The sequence below is a fragment of the Syzygium oleosum genome, unplaced genomic scaffold (genome assembly GCF_021117445.2).
Source record: "Syzygium oleosum isolate NSW1041296 unplaced genomic scaffold, Sole_v2.1 Sole_v2.02, whole genome shotgun sequence".
Lineage (NCBI taxonomy): Eukaryota > Viridiplantae > Streptophyta > Magnoliopsida > Myrtales > Myrtaceae > Syzygium > Syzygium oleosum.
In genome coordinates this window covers 20925115-20944362 of record NW_026607486.1, presented here as the reverse complement: position 1 = coordinate 20944362, position 19248 = coordinate 20925115, and the positions used below count along the sequence as shown (strand labels likewise).

The 19248-nt window shown below is 45.0% G+C and overlaps 4 protein-coding genes and 1 pseudogene across 4 annotated transcripts; 1 reads left to right on the top strand and 4 right to left on the bottom strand.

Annotated features, from left to right (window-relative positions):
* The first annotated feature begins 1130 nt into the window (after positions 1 to 1130).
* On the top strand, positions 1131 to 5499 carry LOC115672988 (L-type lectin-domain containing receptor kinase IX.1-like). Its single transcript, XM_030595000.2, has one exon. It carries the CDS (start codon positions 1483 to 1485, stop codon positions 3487 to 3489), a length of 2007 nt encoding a protein of 668 aa, XP_030450860.1. The 5' UTR covers positions 1131 to 1482; the 3' UTR covers positions 3490 to 5499.
* Positions 4947 to 8302, bottom strand: LOC115672997 (wall-associated receptor kinase-like 20). The gene is made up of 3 exons (XM_030595010.2): positions 6979 to 8302; positions 6702 to 6758; positions 4947 to 6269 (listed from the first exon to the last, which is right to left on the bottom strand). The coding sequence occupies exons 1-3, from the start codon at positions 7751 to 7753 to the stop codon at positions 5218 to 5220; spliced, it is 1884 nt and encodes a 627-aa protein (XP_030450870.1). The 5' UTR covers positions 7754 to 8302; the 3' UTR covers positions 4947 to 5217.
* Positions 8303 to 9729: 1427 nt separating this feature from the next.
* LOC115673214 (BTB/POZ and MATH domain-containing protein 3-like) lies at positions 9730 to 12978 on the bottom strand. The gene is made up of 4 exons (XM_030595309.2): positions 12337 to 12978; positions 11608 to 11956; positions 11122 to 11398; positions 9730 to 10594 (listed from the first exon to the last, which is right to left on the bottom strand). Exons 1-4 carry the CDS (start codon positions 12774 to 12776, stop codon positions 10371 to 10373), a joined length of 1290 nt encoding a protein of 429 aa, XP_030451169.1. The 5' UTR covers positions 12777 to 12978; the 3' UTR covers positions 9730 to 10370.
* Positions 12979 to 14155: 1177 nt separating this feature from the next.
* LOC115673277 (BTB/POZ and MATH domain-containing protein 3-like) lies at positions 14156 to 15817 on the bottom strand. The gene is made up of 4 exons (XM_030595394.2): positions 15200 to 15817; positions 14729 to 15077; positions 14372 to 14648; positions 14156 to 14293 (listed from the first exon to the last, which is right to left on the bottom strand). Exons 1-4 carry the CDS (start codon positions 15562 to 15564, stop codon positions 14196 to 14198), a joined length of 1089 nt encoding a protein of 362 aa, XP_030451254.1. The 5' UTR covers positions 15565 to 15817; the 3' UTR covers positions 14156 to 14195.
* A 704-nt stretch (positions 15818 to 16521) lies between these two features.
* On the bottom strand, positions 16522 to 18066 carry LOC115673163 (BTB/POZ and MATH domain-containing protein 3-like; annotated as a pseudogene).
* Positions 18067 to 19248: the final 1182 nt, after the last annotated feature.

Here is a 19248-nt window from a genome sequence, read left to right as displayed (position 1 = left end):
AAACAATTCCAAGTAGGCTTGACTGGAGTTGGGTGGGATTACGAAGCCAACCGGCACGAAGAAAAATGTCAAGCCATCGTGGATTTTTGTGGGACTAAATCTTCTATGGGTGAAAGAATCAGGTCGAGAAATCCTTTTAATAGTATCATAACTTTTTTACGGCTCTCATTTTAATGCCATAACCTTCTAGACGATTAATAAACCGTCACAATTTTAAAGAAATCGATCATTCAAATGACATTGACAATTTGTCGCATGAAAATCTTATTTAGCTTTATCTTTAGAATAAATAATCCAACTTGTCTTGCTAGAGATGTCGACATTTAAAATACAAATCAAATGACGTTCGACAACACAATTTTCCTCCGGATTGAGAAATTAGGTTCAATTTGCTTCGTAACTAAACCCTAAAAGTAGCTGAAAATGTGTACCCGTGGTTTTACTCGTTCAAAATTTCCAACTGAACACGAGATCGATGGAGCTACAATTCAGATTTTTCAGAAATCCCTCTCTCACTCACCAGCTCTTTTCCACACCTTCTTCATCTTCACATGCAGGACAAAAGTGCCATAGCCAATCCAACAGCCAGGCTTCAAAGCTTGTGGAGCTTTCCAGTGCTGGATCAACTCCTCTGCAGCCACATGACAGAATATACACATCGTATAATTTTTTCTTTTTTTCTAGAAAAGGACCTTACACAAAATTATTTGGGAAAAATCGGCACACAGAGTTTGGGAGAGGAGGGCGGGGGGGAGAAAAAGCGAAAGAACCCTGTAGATGCCAAACGGGCACACCTCACTGCATTTGAATTCCCTCGCCATTACACACCTTCTTCGTCTTCTTTCATTTCGAATCGGTTCAGAAGTTAGGGTTTCGCTTCTCTCGTTGCGAAGATGGAGCCTCCGTAGTTAGGGGTTCCGTTGTGTTTTTCCTGATTGTAATCTGAAACGACAAAGTCAATTTCGCATTTCCCTCATTTTCGTTCCTGTTTTCTTGCCGATTTTTGGATTTTCCGGTCGCTAGGCAAAGAGATTCAGTGGGATGGATGAACTTAACAAGGAGCAAGAACAGAAGATGTGAGGGAGGGGTGTTTATTTATTTTGCTCGAAGTGAGGGGTGTTTATGGAAAAGAGCAAGTGAGTGGAAAAGGGATTCTGAAAAATCAACGAATGGAGTGATTTATTGCTAACGCGGACACCGAAGACGGGGGACTTCGCGAAGGAGTGACATTTCAAAGACAGCCACTTTGGAGAGCGATGTTATTTAAGTTTCGAGAAAGACCGAGCAACCGAGTGGATATTTTTCTTAGTGAGAATGTCCCTTGTCCAAGGAGTTCAGCAGAAACTGCGAAAAAGCTGTTTTGAACGTTTCAAAAATTGGAATCAGTAATGTGCGGTTCATTATAAAGCACATTATCTCAAACCAGTTGAATGGTGCAAACCTCATCTTTAACGGTCGTAGAATACAGTTCTCCCCATAACCATGTCTTGTTCTCTTTCTTTGTGCACTCTCTTAATCCTTTTCTCCCTCGTCTGCCATCCTCCTATCCCCTTTGTCAGTTCCCTTTCCTTCAATATAAGTAGCTTTGATGCGAATGGAGGCGACATATTGCTCGAAGGAGTTGCGAGAATTGTGTCTGGAGCTGTTCAACTAACCGATAGCAATATCCTCCAGGCCTACTTTCAAGTAGGCCGCATTCAGTATTCCAAACCCATTGATATATGGGATTCTGTTACAGGGAGACAAGCTGACTTCTCTACTCGTTTCTCATTCACCATCGATACTAACAACGCCACTAAATATAGTGATGGCATGGCCTTTTTTCTTGCTCCTGTTGGCTTCCAAATCCCCCCTAACTCAGCTGGTGGATTCTTAGGATTGTTCAATGACAGCACACTTAATGCTGGGCCTCAGAACCAAATCGTCATGGTCGAGTTCGATACTTGGTCGAACTCGAGATTTGATCCTCCGGGGCAGCACATAGGAATCAACAGCAACTCACTCAGTTCGCTTGTTCATGCCAGTTGGGATGCTGGATCACACAGCGGCAATCCAACTAATGTTCTGGTGACCTATAATTCCACCAGTAAGAATCTTAGTGTATTCTGGTCATTTGATGACAAGTCGGTTTCTCCAGGTGACAAAAGTTCCTTTCTTTCTTACCAAATTGATCTCGCTAAAGTTCTTCCTGAATCTGTAGCGATTGGATTCTCAGCTTCTTGTGGCGTTTCTTACGAGAGTCACAGCATCAATTCATGGGAAATTAATTCAAGCTTGAACGTTGAGCGTCCCTCACCGGCGGATACATCAAACAAGGGGGTCTCTAAGTTGTATAGGATTATAACATTTATCACTGCTCCCGTAGCATGTCTCTTGATGGTTATTTTAGCAGGTTCTTGCTTATTTATGACCACGATGAGGAAAAAATGTGAGTTTCGGGCTCTGACTCACATTGACAAAGAGATAGTAGCATTGCCACTGCAATTCTCTTATCAAGAGTTGCTTGTTGGTACAAATGGATTTGCAAATGATCGAAGACTAGGCCAAGGAGGGTCTGGCCAAGTTTACAAAGGATTTTTGAACTGTTTAGATCGCCTAGTTGCTGTCAAAAGAATCTTTGCAGAATCCAAACATTCAGAAAAGGTTTTCACCAACGAAGTGAAGATAATAAGCCGCACGATACACCGAAATCTGGTGCAATTCATTGGATGGTGCCAAGAGGAAGGTGAGTTTTTGCTTGTTTATGAATATATGCCTAATGGTAGCCTAGATAATCATCTCTTTGGAACTCGAAAAAGTCTGTCATGGGATGTGAGGTACAAGATAGCTCTAGGCTTGGCATTAGCCCTTAATTATCTTCATGAAGAACTAGAGCAATGCGTTCTTCACAGAGATATAAAAGCCGCCAACATATTACTCGACACAAACTTCAACACTAAGCTCGGCGACTTTGGAGTGGCTAAGCTCGTTGACCCACAGTTCAGGACTCAAATGACAGATGTGGTAGGGACACGTGGCTATTTGGCACCAGAATATGCGAGTGAAGGGAGGGCTACTAAGGAGTCTGACATGTTCAGCTTCGGGGTTGTGGCTCTAGAAATCGTTTGTGGTAGGAGGGCGTATGGGGAAGGTGAATTTCAAGTTCCACTGTACAAGTGGCTTTGGCAACTTTACCTAACTGGAAACATGCTTGAAGCAGCCGATGAATCATTGAATTCGAGTTTCGATGGGAAGGAAATGGAATGCTTGATGATGGTGGGATTGTGGTGTGTGCATCCAGATCCCAAGAGAAGGCCAAAAGCAGGACAAGTTATAAGATTTCTTCAGCTAGAAGTTCCGGTGCCCGAGTTTCCACGTGGCACCTATGAGGCCCCCACTTTATATCAGCAATCGGCACTAAGAATAGAGTCTTCCTCTTCTATGCAAGAATCACTTCCCGTTAAGCAAGACACGTCATGGCTCCTGAAGCCATCCAGCAACACATGTTGACTTTTGGGAAAATGAAACAAATGTTGTGACGGATTATTTATGCTCAATCGGCCTTTTCTTTGCTGTAATATATTGTCTAGCTGCTGATGTAGATGTCAGAGAGACATCAGTACCATTAAAGATGCCCACTTATGCAAAAGCTCGCATTGCATAATCTGATTTTATGAGGAATGATTCCAACGAAGTATGTTCTTTGACTCTGTTTCAGTTACAATCTGGAGATGCCTTAAGCCTTTACAGGGAGATAATTTAGTCGAAAGATTGGGTGGTTATAACAGGTAGAAACTTTCTAATAAAAAAATTATTTAATTTATGCACCGAGGATAGTAGCGAAACAAGAGCAGTAGAAGCGTGCCTGCAATTTAGAGGTAAACCAAGGGAAAAAAACCGTACTGGTGACAGATTGTAGGTTCTTGACGAGTCATTGTTAAGAACTATCTATCTCTTAACACTAGGTATATCCAATCTTGCCGTATTACCCGTGGTGGTGCTTTCTTGTCTTTAAGTAGAACAGTCCATTCTGGAAATTAGCGTTGCTACATAACTTGGTTAATGTCACCTACAAAGTTCTTGTTTCTATTTCCTTTAAATTCTTTGCATGAGGAACTTGTCACTAATTGTAAATTTTTCTCTCCCAAAGAGAAAATGTCATACTCGACCAAATCTTTCCAGTCCCACCATAGCTTTTGCATTTTTCAGGATATAATGGTCCGCCGAAGAGGTTTCAACAGGTAAGTCAGCACCATCGAAATATAACTTTTGTTCTGCTTCCTGGGATCAGTTAATTTAAGGGGAGTCAGTTCTAGCAAGAATCTATGACTGGACTGATATTGCAAGAACAAGTAAGCCTCGACCTGTTTTTTACTGTTAGATTACCATGTATTCTCTCCATGCTAGCTCTCGGTAGATTATGGAGGGAAATAGATCTTGCTTTACATATGAAGCAAAGATCTGGCTGCAACATTTTTCTCGCCGCTTGTTAGATCAGTTCATATAATATAGGAGCAGGCTCTTAAGATCTTTTACCCTTATATCTCATTCGAGTATTTTGGTCATTTATCGGGATAACATAATCAGAAAAGCTAATAGGAAGATGAGTTGCATGATCCGCAATTGCAAACTAAACCAATCAGAAAAAAGAAAAGCAGAAAAGTGGAAAGGTGCCCCAGACTCGAATTTCTATGAGCATGGATGGATGTTTCAGCATGTCAGGATATATGCAACACTGATTGAATTCGTCTTGGTCCATTTTTGAGGCATCGGTTATAATCGAGTGAAGCAGCCAAAAGAATTTGAAAAGATAAAGACTCTTTATGTTTCCGGATAGTGAGGTATGACCCAAATGCATGTAGTTTAAGCTTATTCACTAGGAGATGTACTTGTTTGAGTCATTCGATAAGATTCTCTTGTTCGAGTTAAAGAAGATGGAGCGTGTCAATCACTTAGCACAAGAAAAATTGACAATGGAACAGTGATTCATCATTCATCAGTAGATTCTGTCAAAAAAGGCACCACTAGTGCTAAATACAGAAGTAAGCCTACGGTAGAAAAAACTGCCTTCTGAAGTAAGCACATGTATCTAGAGGTTTTGTATTATACATGGAGAGACCTAACTTCAGGATCGTGGGGGGCTCCATCTCTGTGCTAAAAGACACGTACAACAACCACACATGATTAACAGAAGCAAACAAAACATAACCATTCGTCTATGTGCCTAATTCTGCAGAATTAACTCTCTGCTACTTTGGCCGTTGCAATACTTATGATATACTCGATTTCTTCAGCGACTTCTTTCATAGAAGGACGGTTCTGCCTACGTTCCTCCAAGCATCCCACGGCAAGAAATCCGAGCGCCTTCATGGTCTCCACGTCGACGGTGCTTGCCTTTTCCTTCAGCATCGGATCCACGACATCCATTATCCTCTCCTCCTCCACTGTCCTCTGCACATAGACTGCCAGATTCACATCATCGGCCGCTCGATTGAAGTCTATCGCCTTTTGAGACGTCAAGAGCTCCAACAGCACTACTCCGAAGCTATAGACGTCACTCTTATCAGTCAACTGGTAGTTACGATAGTACTCGGGGTCAAGATATCCAAGCGTACCCTGAGCACACGTCGATATGTGGCTCATATCAGTGTGAGCCAACCGAGATAACCCGAAATCAGAGACTTTGGCAGTCAATTTCTCATCCAGCAATATGTTGCTTGACTTGACATCTCGGTGATATATTGGAGGAACTGCCGAGAAGTGAAGGTAAGCAAGGCCCTCGGCTGTGTCATGCGCAATCTGGAGACGACGAGTCCATGACAGTTTACCCCATCCTTCACTGCGGAGATGATCGAATAGAGTGCCATTTTCGATGTACTCGTAAACCAAGAGCGGCTGCTCAAGCTCGACGCAGCACCCGAGTAAACGAACAAGACTTCGGTGATTGACCTGGCACAGGATTTGGACCTCGTTTAGGACCTGATCAGTTCCTTTGGTGTTCCCGAGTTTCGCACACTTGATGGCGACGATAGTGCCATCATCTAGGATGCCTCGATATACTTCGCCATAACCGCCAACACCAAGAAGCCGGTCCTTGGAAAAGTTGTCCGTCGCTTTCTTTATTTCTTTTCCAGTGAATAATTTGGCTGCTCTGCCACCATTGGCATTGAGGATATCCTCACGCTCTCTTGCGAGGCGTTCTTGAGCCTCTTTAATGCGCCGATGACGCCTGTATAGCAATAGAGCAACAATGGTTGCCAGAAGGGCCATGCCTATTCCGGACGTTAAACCTGTACCAATTACAAAGTTGTCAGACAGTAGGGAACTACTGCATTCGATCTCTAAAGACAGCGGTACAAGATGCTTCAACGTAGCTGAAACCGCAACAGTCATCTTCTAAGTTCTAAGAGTTATCATGAACAAGGAACTCATCTAGATGCAAATACTGATGATCGGCAACTTAAACATGAAAGGTCTAAACATTTTGTTTCTGAACAATCTTGTTAAATTGGGCTATCTTGGTTTAATGGAGCTCGATTTCCTAGGCTAAATTCAGTGGAATCAAGAGCCATGCTTTCAAATGTTGATATCAGTTTATGATTTGTAAAAGTAAAACCAAATTCCTAAGCTTAAAACTTGTCCTCTTCATTAAACGAAATTATAATGCAGAACATTTCAGAAAAAAAATCAAGATGTTATAATTAGAACAAGGAAGCAGGTACCTGCAATAAGAGGAGTCTTGTCCGTTCCACAGCCATCCGGATCTTGACATGTCACGTCTGCACCAAAAGAACAAGAAAATCCACTTGTTACCTATTTCCTTAGTGTCATCCAAGAATCATATAGACTATGTAACTCTATAAATTAGTGTTCCGGACGTAATCAACAGAAACGTTAGAGCAATCAAATGATATGTCGTGATAAAGGAATGCGGTCTGATTGTTACTCTGCACCATAATATACGAAAGAACAAAAGTGCCAAAAACACTTCAAACTTACTCTCCACACAAACTCCTTGGATGGGGTCCCACGTGAGCCCGGCATGGCAGAAGCACCGGCTGACCCCGCTCCCCGCCGGGTCGGCCCGGCACGTGGAGTTCCCGTCGCAGTCGGACTGGGCCCCACAGATGGGCTCCGAGGGCAGCACCCACTGGATCTCCATCCCGGGCTTGGGCCAGAGGCTCACGGGCTCGCTCGTGTCCAGGTTGACGAAGCTCGTGTACGCCCGGCAACCCGCGTCTCTGACCCGGATCGAGTACGACGTCGTGGATCCGACCGCCCGGTACGTGCAGCAGATCGGAGCGGCCCCGCAGGCCGCCGCGCCGGGCGTGTTGTTCACGTACGTGTGGCAGAGGCTCGCCGACGAGCAGTTCAGCGGCGAGTTGAGCAGCGTGGTTGTGCAGTTGAGGTAGAGGATGGTGTTGCTGCTGGTGACGTTGAAGGGCAAGGAGGAGTTGAGCTGGACGCCCTGGTCGGCGAGGTCGGACGTGACGCAGGTGTTGGCGAGCAGGCTCGCGGGCTGGATCACGAGTCGCTGGCTCTCCGGGTCGACGGAGGTGATCGGGTACGAGTTGTTGACGGTGTCGAAGAGGAGGGTCCCGCCGGCATCGCACTGGACCTTGTACGACTGGTCGCCGCACGTCGGGGACGTGCTCAGCGGGTACGGGACCGGGGTGGAGCCGCAGTCCGGGCACCGCGTGGCAGCGTAGGACAGGGACAGCAGCGGCAGCGCCGCCGCGAGGAGGAGGAGGGCGGCGGCGGCGGCGGCGGGCATCGCGTGAGGGACGGGGATTACGATCGCAGTGGGAACGAAGGCTCTGCGAACCGTGATCAAGGGGTGTGTGTAAAAATGGTGGTGGTGGTGGTGGTGGTGGGGGAGGTTGTTGATTGTCAAAGTCAGTGAACAAGAGATGATCTCATGGGAAGATTCGTAGGTTCACAACCATGATTAAGAGATGATTAGTTTAATTCAATGAGCTCGTGTCTGAACTGTAAAGTTTCGACTGTTGGCCAGAGAAGAAGATAAAACACGAGAGAGAGAGAGACGTAGTTTTGACTTTGTGCATCGATTGCGTTGCGGCGTTCTTGGTCAAATTCGTGGTTCTTCAGCTTCTGGCACTTTAGCTTCGCTTAATAATCCATTTTTTTTCGGCCGAAGTTAACGAAAGCTAAGTAAAATAATTTGATGGACAGAGCAGTACGTCACTCGGGAGGGAGGCATTTCGACCACGGATAAGGTTTGTAATCCCCAGGCTGGAGTCTGCGAAAAACCCTATTCTAATTCTAGAAGACTTGGCGAGCTCAAAAGTCTTTTGTCAGAATAATAACCCCCCATGTTGTGCGCTCTTCGAGATTTTTAATGAGAACAAGAGGGGGGGCATCTAGAGAGAATGGCCAGCAGATGAAGTTGCGTGTCGTGGTTGTGGTGGTGGTAGGCCCAGACCATGTGTTTTTCGGCTAATCTTTGACTTCGGATGTAGTTGGTTTTGATTCTTCCTGCCAAACATTGCAGAACGTCCAACGTGGAACATTCGGCCCATGACTTGATGATACGTGTGAACCAGCATCTGGAATCATTTGGGTTCAATCCGTATGTTTTACACACGAGTTGAATGTCACCACACTATTAGCTGCACTGATGCCCATGGACAATGTGATAATCTAGGAGGAAATAGTCCTGACCCACATGATTACTCTCCCTTATTCGTGTAGCTGTCCGATGGATGTCACGTCCAACTCGTCAAAAACACATCCAGATCGAACCGAACGAACCATAAACACCTCGAATAGCCGGTCTTTCACTTAACTGGCTAAAAGAAAAAGGGAAAATAGAGATGCAACGCTAAACGTACCGATTGAGAAGATGCATCAACCAATCCTTGTGAACCCTCGGCATGCAAACGGAACCTCTCATGAAATATGTGAGTCCGCTGGGCACCGAGTCATCCATTAGTACATAAGCAAACATCGGGAACTGGCTAAGTAGGAAGAGATGGATCAGATTCAGAGGCAGAAGAAGAGTGGAGTGAGCTGCTTTCAGATGCCACTCCATTACCCCAAGTACACCAGCCAGGACTACATGGCCATGCCAGAGTGGAAGCTTGATTGCCTTCTTGCTGAGTATGGCCTGCCGATCACTGGTGACTTGACCTACAAGAGAGACTTCGCCATGGGCACTTTCCTCTGGCCCGATCATCGCCAAGACCCAAGGCCTTCCTCTCGAGGCTGCGTTCAAGGAAACTTCTCTTCGCCAGAAAATCAAGTAGTTTTGTGATTTTATCTCGACAACTTCCGAGATTGATCTCATTCTGTCCTGCCCTCTCTTTTCCTTAAGATCAAAATCAGTTTACAGTCCTTTTGTAAGTGATCGCATGCAGTAATTTACTTTTCCAAACAAACGGACCAAATACTAACTAACAGAGAGATACATACATGTCTTGCAAATCAACATTATAGCACTGCTTTGAATCCTGGATATGATCATTGATGAAGATATTGCACTGAGCGTATATAAAAAAGCCGGGTGTTAAGCATTTACCATCATGCACCGTTCTACATCAACATAAACCCATGGGATCAAGTTAGATTGTTACAAACAACAGAGATTCGAAATTCACTTAGGCTGCAAAATTGTCAGTTTCATCCTCTGCAAGGACTGCTCAGGTTTTAAGGCAAATAATAATAATTCTTCACCGAGACCTCTTGAAAAAAATAACACTCTTCACTAGTTGATTGGATTAAGAAGAGGGAGAAAGCAGAATAGAGCCATTCCATTCAATAAAAGGTAAGTTGAACATACATGTACTGTCCACAATGAACCAGACATATGATCCCCAGCTAAGAATCTTTGATAAAAGCAATCAACTCCAATAGCAGGAACCAATGCATCCTGTCCTCGAGCTCGGTCTTCGACACTCCCCTATTTTCTAGAATTCAAGCCGTTAAGGCAGCAGTACTAGCAGATCCAAGATTCAGAGTTCACACTCAGTACAAGGTGCCATTGACCCTCATCCATTTACCTCTCTGAAATCTGTATGATTCTCTGAGCTGATCTACCAGCTCAACGATGCCAAGCATTAAAGGAGGGCACCGACGAGAACCACTGTCTGCAAGATGGTACCAGTTTTTAAAAAACAGCATCCAATTAAACCCCCCGAACACCTAAGTTAACAAGTTGCCATTAAAGACCAGATGAACTTAAATTTCTGAAACAGATCTCGTGGGTGATTTGCACTTGATGAGGAATGATGAAGTAACAATAACAAACTTTGTCACCTCAATAGAATTTCTATGCATCAATGCTAGAATAAGATACCAACAGACAAAAAAGACTAACAGAAATCCTAGAAAGACCAAGAGGATTGAACTAAGTACATGCTCAGGCAACTAATTCATCTTAAATTCCGCCTCCTCACACGCCTTCCATCTATATCCCTGTGTTCAGCTCCGGTCACAACTGGCCCCGTATCTAGTCCGTAAATGCTGCCGCTTCCCCTCTTCTTACTTGAAAATCGGTCAGAGGAATCATCCACAGTTACGAAAGCCTTGAGCAGTTCAGACAACAAGGAAGGGCAGCTCTCCTCCAAGTGCCTGAAGCCTTCTGACTGCATTACCACTGCGAAATTCAAAAAGATACTCCCACATCAAATCCATTATTAAGGGCACACTCGGAAGAGTAGCTGATTTCCAGATTATCACCAGTAAAGAAAAGGCGGGCATAGGGAAATAATCAAAGGTTAAACAGTAGGCAGCTACAGCAACAAAACATACGTCAAATATAAAAAATAGCCAAAAACCAATAAGATGAACAAGTGTTTCGCACAGCAAGGGAGGGAAGGAGGGAAGGAGTAGGGGGAAGAGGGGTTGCCATAGATGAGGAAGGGTACTTCAAATCACTGAAAGCAAATCAACCACAACAATCAGCAATAGAGAAGCAACTGAAAAGATTTAGCATGTTCAAAGACCTCTAAATGTGTCAAATCAAATTTTTGTGAGGAACAAACTTTGAAATACTTTTGCAGTCGAACCAAAGCACAAACTGTTAATTATTAAGATTTTTTTTTTGTTGTAGAGAGAAGGGGGGTCAAAGCACAAAAGTGTGATTAACCAGAAAAAAAGTGCCACAATATTTTTAAGACGCACCCGCCAAGTTTGTTGGATGTGCAGCAAATTTTAGACACATTGCCTTCAGCTGTCCAAACTGGTGCTGCTCAGCTAGGGCAAGTGTTGTAGCCACTGTATCAGCAGTAATTTCCTCACATAATTTCGACTCGCATAATAATTTCAATCGTTCTAGATTGTAGCGGTCGGCAGCAGCTAAGAGATGCTGCACCACGTTAGTCAATGTACCAGAAGAGGATGAGCCCGTGATTTCACGTAAATCAGGCATTTCGTCAGTGTAAATGAACAGGATCATTGCCTGCAGGAGCAAATAGAAAGAAAAAAAAATTGCCAGCTGGAGTCAGACATGGTGGTTTACATACTAGCACGATCAGTGCCGAATATACAGCAGGAGCGGGGAAAGAAACACATTGAGAATCATGCGATGCCAGTTTGCCAATATCAACATCATAAAGATTTTAATACATAAGAAACTCGCACTGGTCCAAGAAAAACTTAATATCTTACCTTAAAAATCGAGGGATCAACATCCTCTACGACAACTTTCTCTATATTGCAATCACCGACGAGACCAAAAAATTGGGCTCGAAAGACCGGAGAACGAGCTGCAAGGATCAATTTATGAGCTCTAAAGGTTTCGTCACCGACAACGAAAGCTATGTCACAGCCAACTTCAGAATCTAACAGGGCCTTCAGATGCTGGCCCATGTCGGATGGCGGAATGGGAATTCGGTACTGTTTGGGTCCCTCGGTATGGGTTCTCACAACCCCAACGGTACAGTGCATCACAAGGCAATCGTCCTTGATGTAATCAGAAGTCTCTAAAGCAACTCTCCTCAAGAAACGCTTGTAACCCCTGAAAGAGTGGCAAATCACAGACATGAGAAATGGACTCAGACATTTCAAAAGCTATTTGGTGCTAGTGAGCTCGAAAACCATTCACAGTTCGATAACAACGTCAGGGAGAGACACAACAAGAAGCCATCAGCATCGCTGGAGTCGATATACGCAATTCGATTGACGATCCCCTAGAAACCTAACGCCACGAAAAATCACGCGGATATGGGAAAAAGTCGTAATTTTGGACCTGATTCACCCCCGACACATCCAATTTAAGACCTAAATCTCAACATTCAACACCCGGCGAATCGCAACGGGACATCAACAGCAGCAATCGCAGCCTACAGAAAATCGAAATGAACGATCAAAAACGAATGAATGCCTACGTGCTCTTACCACATGCTGCCGCGGTACTTGAGGGTGTAAGGCCCGCTCTGGAGGGCGCGGTCGAAGTGGCTGTGGACCTTGTGCTTCCCCTTCCCGCTCTGGTCCACCAGCGTGAGCTCGAACAGCGCCCTGACGTCGGAGCCGTCGCTGGCCAGGGCGATGAAGACGGAGACGTACGTCGTGCTGTCCTCCGGGTTCTTCCCGTCGGGGTAGAAGTAGATGGCCCAGTCGTAGCCCCCGACGGTGAAGACGTCGCTGGTGATGAACTTGCCGGCCCCCATCCCCTTGGCCAGGGAGTAGCCGCTGATGGTGAACGCGTGGGAGCCGTTCACCGTCCGGCTGATCGACGTCGAGCCGCACTCCTCGTCGTCGTGGCCGGGCACGATCGGAGCATCCATCGCTTGCTCCCTCCGGTGGGGGCTTCGGCCAGGAATATTGGGGTAATCCATCGGGGTTTGAAGTTTGAAGAGGGGTTAGGGTTAATGATTTTTGATCGGAGATGAACGAGGGGGGAAGGATTCAACGACGGTATGTTGCGGGATTTTTGGCCGGAAAGTCATTCGAGCTCCGGCTGCATTTTCCGGCGGATTCTCTCTTGCATCTTCGCCTTCCTCATTGGGAGAGGGGTTGTGTGATGGGAGGGGGAGGGGGGTGGGGGCAAAGGAGAGCAATAAAATAAATCCGTTTCTTTTTTTTTTTTTTTTGGGAGCTTGTGAATTACAAAGTGTTTTTGAATTTTTTTTTTTAGCTGACTTGGTGATGGATTGCGCTTTCTTCGGATATGTAGGAATAAAATCAGTTTCTCCTATTCAAAGTATATATATGGCCCTTGGCCCCACCCCCCAAAAAATATGAAAATTTTAGATTATAGCTCTAGCTCGAGCACGAGCTACGAGAGTCTCTGGTAGGGTCGAGTTGGAGCTCGTTGATACTCATCTCGATATATTTGCGAGCCTGATCGAGCTTCTGTTACCCTCTTTTTTCTTCCAGAAATATTTTTTAATAAAATGGAGGTCGTTAAAGTATGTATCTAAACCCCTCTTATCCGTAAATGCGAGAAAAATGATCGAGTTTATTAAGCTCGAGTAACAACTCTAGGACGGCGGAGTCGAGGTCGAGCATTTGAATTTTCTATTAGGTTCATTTGTTTCGTCGAAAATGAATGATTTGGAAAAAAAAATTCGTTGAAATGATCGCTTGTATTTCTTACAAAATTGGATAAACGAAAACAATTCCATCGTCCATGAAAATATTTGGAATAATAATTAAAATATTTAAATATTCCATCAATAATAAATAGAAGTCCTGTAATTGCTCGCTTAATCATTCTCTGTCTTTTCATAAAGGAAGATCATTGTAAGTATAGATATATTGATTATTTGAAAATAATTTCCATATTTATATCCATACGATGAAGGAAACCACTGAAAAATCCACATGGTTTTGAAATTAACAAGAGGCTACGAGATAGGGTTTTGAACACAAAAAAAAAAACATATAATAAGTAACATTCTTTTTAAGTCTTGCAATCACAATAACGAAGTTGACAAATCACCGCGACGCAGTACGTACGTCGAAGAAGGGCCTCTCGAATTGTGATCTTCCTGAGAGCGCGTTCATGCATAGTAGCCAGACGAACTTAAAAATTCAAGCCAGAACTATACCGCTTTCATATCGAAATTCTCTCCATATGGACCAAAATCTGTGTTATGAATTATCAAAGAGTGCAAAATTCTCTGCCTTCTCAGCCCATCCTCCTCCTTCCAGAGCTGCATCCCCATTCCTCATTTCATGTATGGTTTCCCTGTTCCGGCCGTTACCCGACCGTGCTGCTGCTGCTGTTCCTCCTCCCCGGATGGCCGGCAAGCTCATCGACTGTGCTGGTCGCTGACGGCCAGGAGCAGCTCCGACAACACCGAAGGGCAGCTCCCCTCCAGGTGCTTGAAGCCTTCCGACTCCGTCACCGCTGTGAAATTTTAGAAGATTCAAAACTTCTACTCGATTAGTCAGGGCGTGCTTGGTATCTCTATGAAGGCTGGCTCACCTCTCAAGTTTGCCGGGTTTGTAGCAAATTTCAGGCACATTGCCTTCAGGTTGGGGAACTGGTGCTGATCCGCCAGCGCGAGTATGGTCGCCACCGTAACAATGGTGATCTGCTTGCCCAACTTCGACTCGCACAGTAGTCTCAATCGATTGAGACCGTAGCGGTCAGCAGCAGCCACTAGATGCAGCACCACATTGGTGGATGCAAAACGAGAGGTCGAGCCCGCGATCTCGCCGACGTCGGGAAACTCGTCGGTGTAGATGAATTCCAGCATTGCCTGCAAGAAGTTCGCCTTGCTAGTTCAAGAAAAGCTTGATATCCTCACCGATAACAGTTTGAGCAAGGAGAATTAGTCACCTTGAAAATGGAAGGATCCACGTCCTCCACGACGAGTTGCTTGATGTTACGGTCGCCAACAGGACCGAAAAACTGGGCTCTGAATACCGGTGATCGAGCAGCGAGAATCATCTTGTGGGCTTTAAAGATTTCGTCGCCAACTACGAAATTTATGTCGGTACCCAATCCAGAATCCAACAGGGCATTCAGACCCCGACCCATGTCCGACGGCGGAACGGCAACTCTGTAGCGTCTCGGTCCCTCAAGTCGGGCCTTCACAACTCCGACGGTGCATTGCAGGGTAAGGCAGTCGTCCTTGATGTAGTGCGATGCATCGGGATGATCTCTCTTCAAGAACCGACGGTATCCCCTGCAATAGCACAAAATCAAAGAAAGCATGCCGATAAGGATCGACTCGAAAGCATCAAGTGCGTCTTAACTCTCAAGATAAACTATCAAATGCAATCAAACAGTGATCAATCAAATGCGTACCACATGTTTCCGTACATGATCGTGTACGGGCCGTTCACGAGGGAGTAATCGAAATGGGTGAAGACCAGGTGGTTGTCGTTCCCGCTCTGGTCCTCCAGCCTGAGCATGAACAACGCCCTCACGTCCGAGGCCTCGCTCATCAGTTCGACGTACACCGACGAGTAGTCGCTGTCCGCCGGGTTCCTGCCGCCGGGGTAGAAGCGGATGGCCCAGTTGTAGCCGCCGGCGGCAAACACCTCGCTGGCCAAGAACTGGCCCACCGCCAGGCACTGGGCCTGCGAGAAGTTGGGGATCGCGAACGTGCACGAGCCGTTCACCGCGTTGAACACCACTCTAGAGTCGCACTCGTCGTGTCCGGCGGTCATGGGCGGAGCGACGGCAGGGGCAGGGTCCCGTGGGGTCGAGGCGGCGGCGGTCCTGGCCGGTTCTTGGTGGCGGGTGATCCCGGTCACGTATCAAGGCCGGATTTCGGAGAAGACTCTGTGGAGGAACCGGAGGGAAATCTTGGAAACGTTCTTCATCGGAGATGAAGAAGCAGAGGACTACTCATTTGGGAGGGGGCAGGTTTGAATTCGACGGTCGCCGTCGTGTGTGAGCGTGTGCGTCCGCAGGAGGAAAAATTTTCGTGCGTTTTTGCAGTTTTATAATTGTCCATAATGTCAAAAAAAAAGAAAAAGAAAACATGATTATTGTGCTTCTCTTAGTTGTTATGGATTTTTTTGTTTTTTGGTATATCTTGTTTAATTGGATTGAAATGATTTTTTTCGTTTTTTTAGTTTTTTATTCTTCTATATTTAGTGCTTGAAATTTATAGTTTATTATAATACCGAATACTTCAAATCATTCAAATTATATAGATATCTACATGCGAAATCTCTTTTGAAATCACATCGTAGAAGATAATTGAGCCTTGGATTCTGGAAATTTTATTAGATACGCCTTCATTATATTCACTATTTGGTTTTCGACACGTGGAAGAATTTAGTTGGAAAACTAACTTGTTATCTTGAGTAATTACTTTTTGACTTTGTAGAAACTGTCTTTATGGTGACGCCAAACCACCATGCACCAACCGGTGAATGAATCAAGACCCTTCTACCCAAAAAAGGGAAAAAAAACAGCATCGACAGTTTTTACAGTTGAGATTTGCGCTCTCCAGCGAGTCAACATCCTGATGATGAAACAGAGATCTAAGGTCGAACCTGATCATCAAAATCTTGGCATTGGGTCAATCTCCCTTTCTTTTTCTTGGGGAAGTACTTCGTTCAAATTCAACCAAGAAGAGGGTCAGATCCGCTACAAACCCAAAACTATACCCACTTTCATTTCAAAATTGTCGCCCTATGCACAAACATCTCTATGCAAAGAACACAAACTCCTCTGCCTTCTCAGCCCTCCTCCTTCCAAAACCGCATCCTTCTTTCATCTACCTACGGTTTCGGTTCTGGCCTTTGCCCAACCATGCTGCTGCTGCCGTTCCTCTGCGGACGGTCGGCAAATTCGTGGAGTGTGCAGGCAGTCAAGAGAAGCTCCGACAGCACCAAAGGGCCGTTGCTCTCCAGGTGCCTGAAGCCTTCCAACTACAACACTGCTGTGATATTTTCAAAGATTCAGAACATCGACTTGATCAGTAAGGGCGAGCTTGGTATACAATGGTTTATCTGGGAAAGAACTTCACCGCTCCATTTCTACAAAGGCTCACCTCCCAAGTTTTTGCCGGATTTGCAGCAAACTTCAGGCGTATTGCCTTCAACTTGTGGAACTGGTGCTGATCAGCCAGGGTGACTATTGTCGCCACCATTTCGGCGGTGACTCGCTTGCCCAACTTTGACTCACATAATAGTCTCAATCGATTGAGACTATGATGGTCCACAGCAGCCACCAGATGTAGCATTACATTGGTGGATGCAGGAGGAGAGGCCGAGCCTGCAATTTCGCCGAAATCAGGAAACTTGTCGGTGTAGATGAATTCCAGCATTCCCTGCAAGAAGTTTTAAGCACATAAGAAGCTCATCATGCTAGTCCAAGAAAAGCTTGATATCCTTACCAATAACAGTTCGAGCAAGGAGAATAGTTACCCTGAAAATAGTCAGATCAACGTCCTCCACGACGAGTTTCTCTATGTTACGGTCCTAAGTGGGCTCTGAATAACGGAGATCAAGTGGCGAGAATCACTTTGTGGGCTTTAAAAGTTTCGTTGCCAACTACGAAATTCATGTCGGTTCCCAATCCAGAATCCAACAGGAACTTCAGACCCTGACCAATGTCCGGCGGAACGGCCACCCTTTAGTGTCTCCCTCAAGTTGGGCCTTACGGTGCAGTGCAGGATGAGGCGGTCGTCCTTGGTGCAATGGGATGCCTCGGATCATCTCTCTTCAAGAACCGATAATATCCCCTGCAATAGAACAAAAGCACAAAAGATGTCTATAAAGATCTACTCGAAAGCATGAAGTGCGACCCAACTCTCAAGATAAATAATCAAACTCGATCAAATGCGTGCCTCATGTTTCCTCGGTTCATCAGCGTGCGCGGGCCCTTCGCAGGGGGTTGATCAAAATGGGTGCAGACCAGGTGGTTCTCGTTCCCGCTCTGGTCCTCCAGCCTGAGCCCGAACAATGCCCTCACATCCGAGGCCTCGCTTATCAGCGCGATGAAGGCTGACCAGGTACTTGCTGTCCTCCGGGTTCTTGCCGCAAGGGTAGAAGTAGATCACCCAGTCGTAGCCACCAGCGGCAAACACCTCAAGACATGAAGTGGCCCACTCCCCGAGACTGGGCCTCCCAGAAGTTGGTGATCGCGAACGTGCACAAGCCATTCACGGTCTCAAAGACAGTTCTGGAGTCGCACTCGTCGTGTCTGGCGGTCATGTTCGGTTCTTGTTGGTGGCCTGGTGGGTGATCGGGGGAGGTTTCAAGATCGGATTTCGTAGAGGAGAACATAGTGTCTAAGCGCTTATCGATTTCAAGATTGTTAAGCTAGTCAGCAACACAATTTCATTCTCGAGAATTATATTGCACTTTGAGCTTAAAATGAGAACTCAACAATCTTCAAATATCTTTAAGCAAAATAGGCCTTCATTATCAACCATAAGCTTTGGACGTACAAGATTAGCGACCACTGTAGAGTCAATCTCAATAATCATGTAGTGAAAATCAAGTTATTTTACGAAGCTGAGTCCCAACCACAATGCCCAAAGTTTTACTTGTAATGATGAACATATTCCAGTGAAGGTTGTAAAACTACCAAGCCAATCACCCGCTATGTTTTTGAATAATCTCCTGCACCTACAAGTCTTGCATTACCTTTAAGGGCCCCATATCAGGGTGGAATAGGCAGTCATCAATGCTTAGTTTGTGAAGAGCTCGATGTTTAGTGGACTAGGCACTTCTCCAATTTTGGTTTGTTGGCATCCTCCACCTTCAAGGTGGATTGAACCTATTTTTTTAATTTTAATAAATATTCACTCTCACTCATCATAGAGAAAAGGGGAAAAATTCAAATAATGGCCGGAGATGGGACCATCTTCTCAAAAAAAAAAAATCTAAAGTAGACCTTATTTCAAATAAAATGTCTAAGTGGCTTAATTAGTATCAAATAAGAGCTTGAGCCCGCCAAACATCAAACAACTTTACAGTAAACATTTACTTTCTACAGTGAGTCACCATCCTAGCAATGAAACAGATATATGAAATCGCGCATCTCCCTCTCGAACCCGATCATTAGAATTTTGGCTTGAGTCAATCTCCCTTTTCTTTTTCTTGGGTAAGTACTTCATTTAAATTCAACCAAGCAGAGGGTCAGATCTGCTGCAAACCCAAATCTGTTCCACTTTCAGATCAAAATTGTCACCCTATGCACAAAAATCTCTATCCAAAGATCAAACAACTTTCTTCTTCAACTTCTTTAACTTTCAGGGAAAGAAAACAATGTTATGAATCATCAAAAAATGAAACATTTGCCTTCTCAGCCCTCTAGAGAATGGAAACCCCATTCTCCATTCTACGATAACTTTAATAAGAGCCTTTCATTTGCTTCTCTTCAATGGAAGT

Coding starts and splice junctions, on each gene's coding strand:
- LOC115672988 (XM_030595000.2), top strand. CDS start 1,483: ATGTCTTGTTCTCTTTCTTTGTGCACTCTCTTAATCCTTTTCTCCCTC.
- LOC115672997 (XM_030595010.2), bottom strand. CDS start 7,753: ATGCCCGCCGCCGCCGCCGCCGCCCTCCTCCTCCTCGCGGCGGCGCTG. Junction 6,759..6,978: donor CCAAGGAGTTTGTGTGGAGA/GTAAGTTTGAAG, acceptor CTTTTGGTGCAG/ACGTGACATGTCAAGATCCG. Junction 6,270..6,701: donor CAAGACTCCTCTTATTGCAG/GTACCTGCTTCC, acceptor TAATTGGTACAG/GTTTAACGTCCGGAATAGGC.
- LOC115673214 (XM_030595309.2), bottom strand. CDS start 12,776: ATGGATTACCCCAATATTCCTGGCCGAAGCCCCCACCGGAGGGAGCAA. Junction 11,957..12,336: donor AAGTACCGCGGCAGCATGTG/GTAAGAGCACGT, acceptor CCACTCTTTCAG/GGGTTACAAGCGTTTCTTGA. Junction 10,595..11,121: donor ACATCCAACAAACTTGGCGG/GTGCGTCTTAAA, acceptor TGAATTTCGCAG/TGGTAATGCAGTCAGAAGGC.
- LOC115673277 (XM_030595394.2), bottom strand. CDS start 15,564: ATGACCGCCGGACACGACGAGTGCGACTCTAGAGTGGTGTTCAACGCG. Junction 15,078..15,199: donor ATCATGTACGGAAACATGTG/GTACGCATTTGA, acceptor GTGCTATTGCAG/GGGATACCGTCGGTTCTTGA. Junction 14,294..14,371: donor AAACCCGGCAAACTTGAGAG/GTGAGCCAGCCT, acceptor AAAATTTCACAG/CGGTGACGGAGTCGGAAGGC.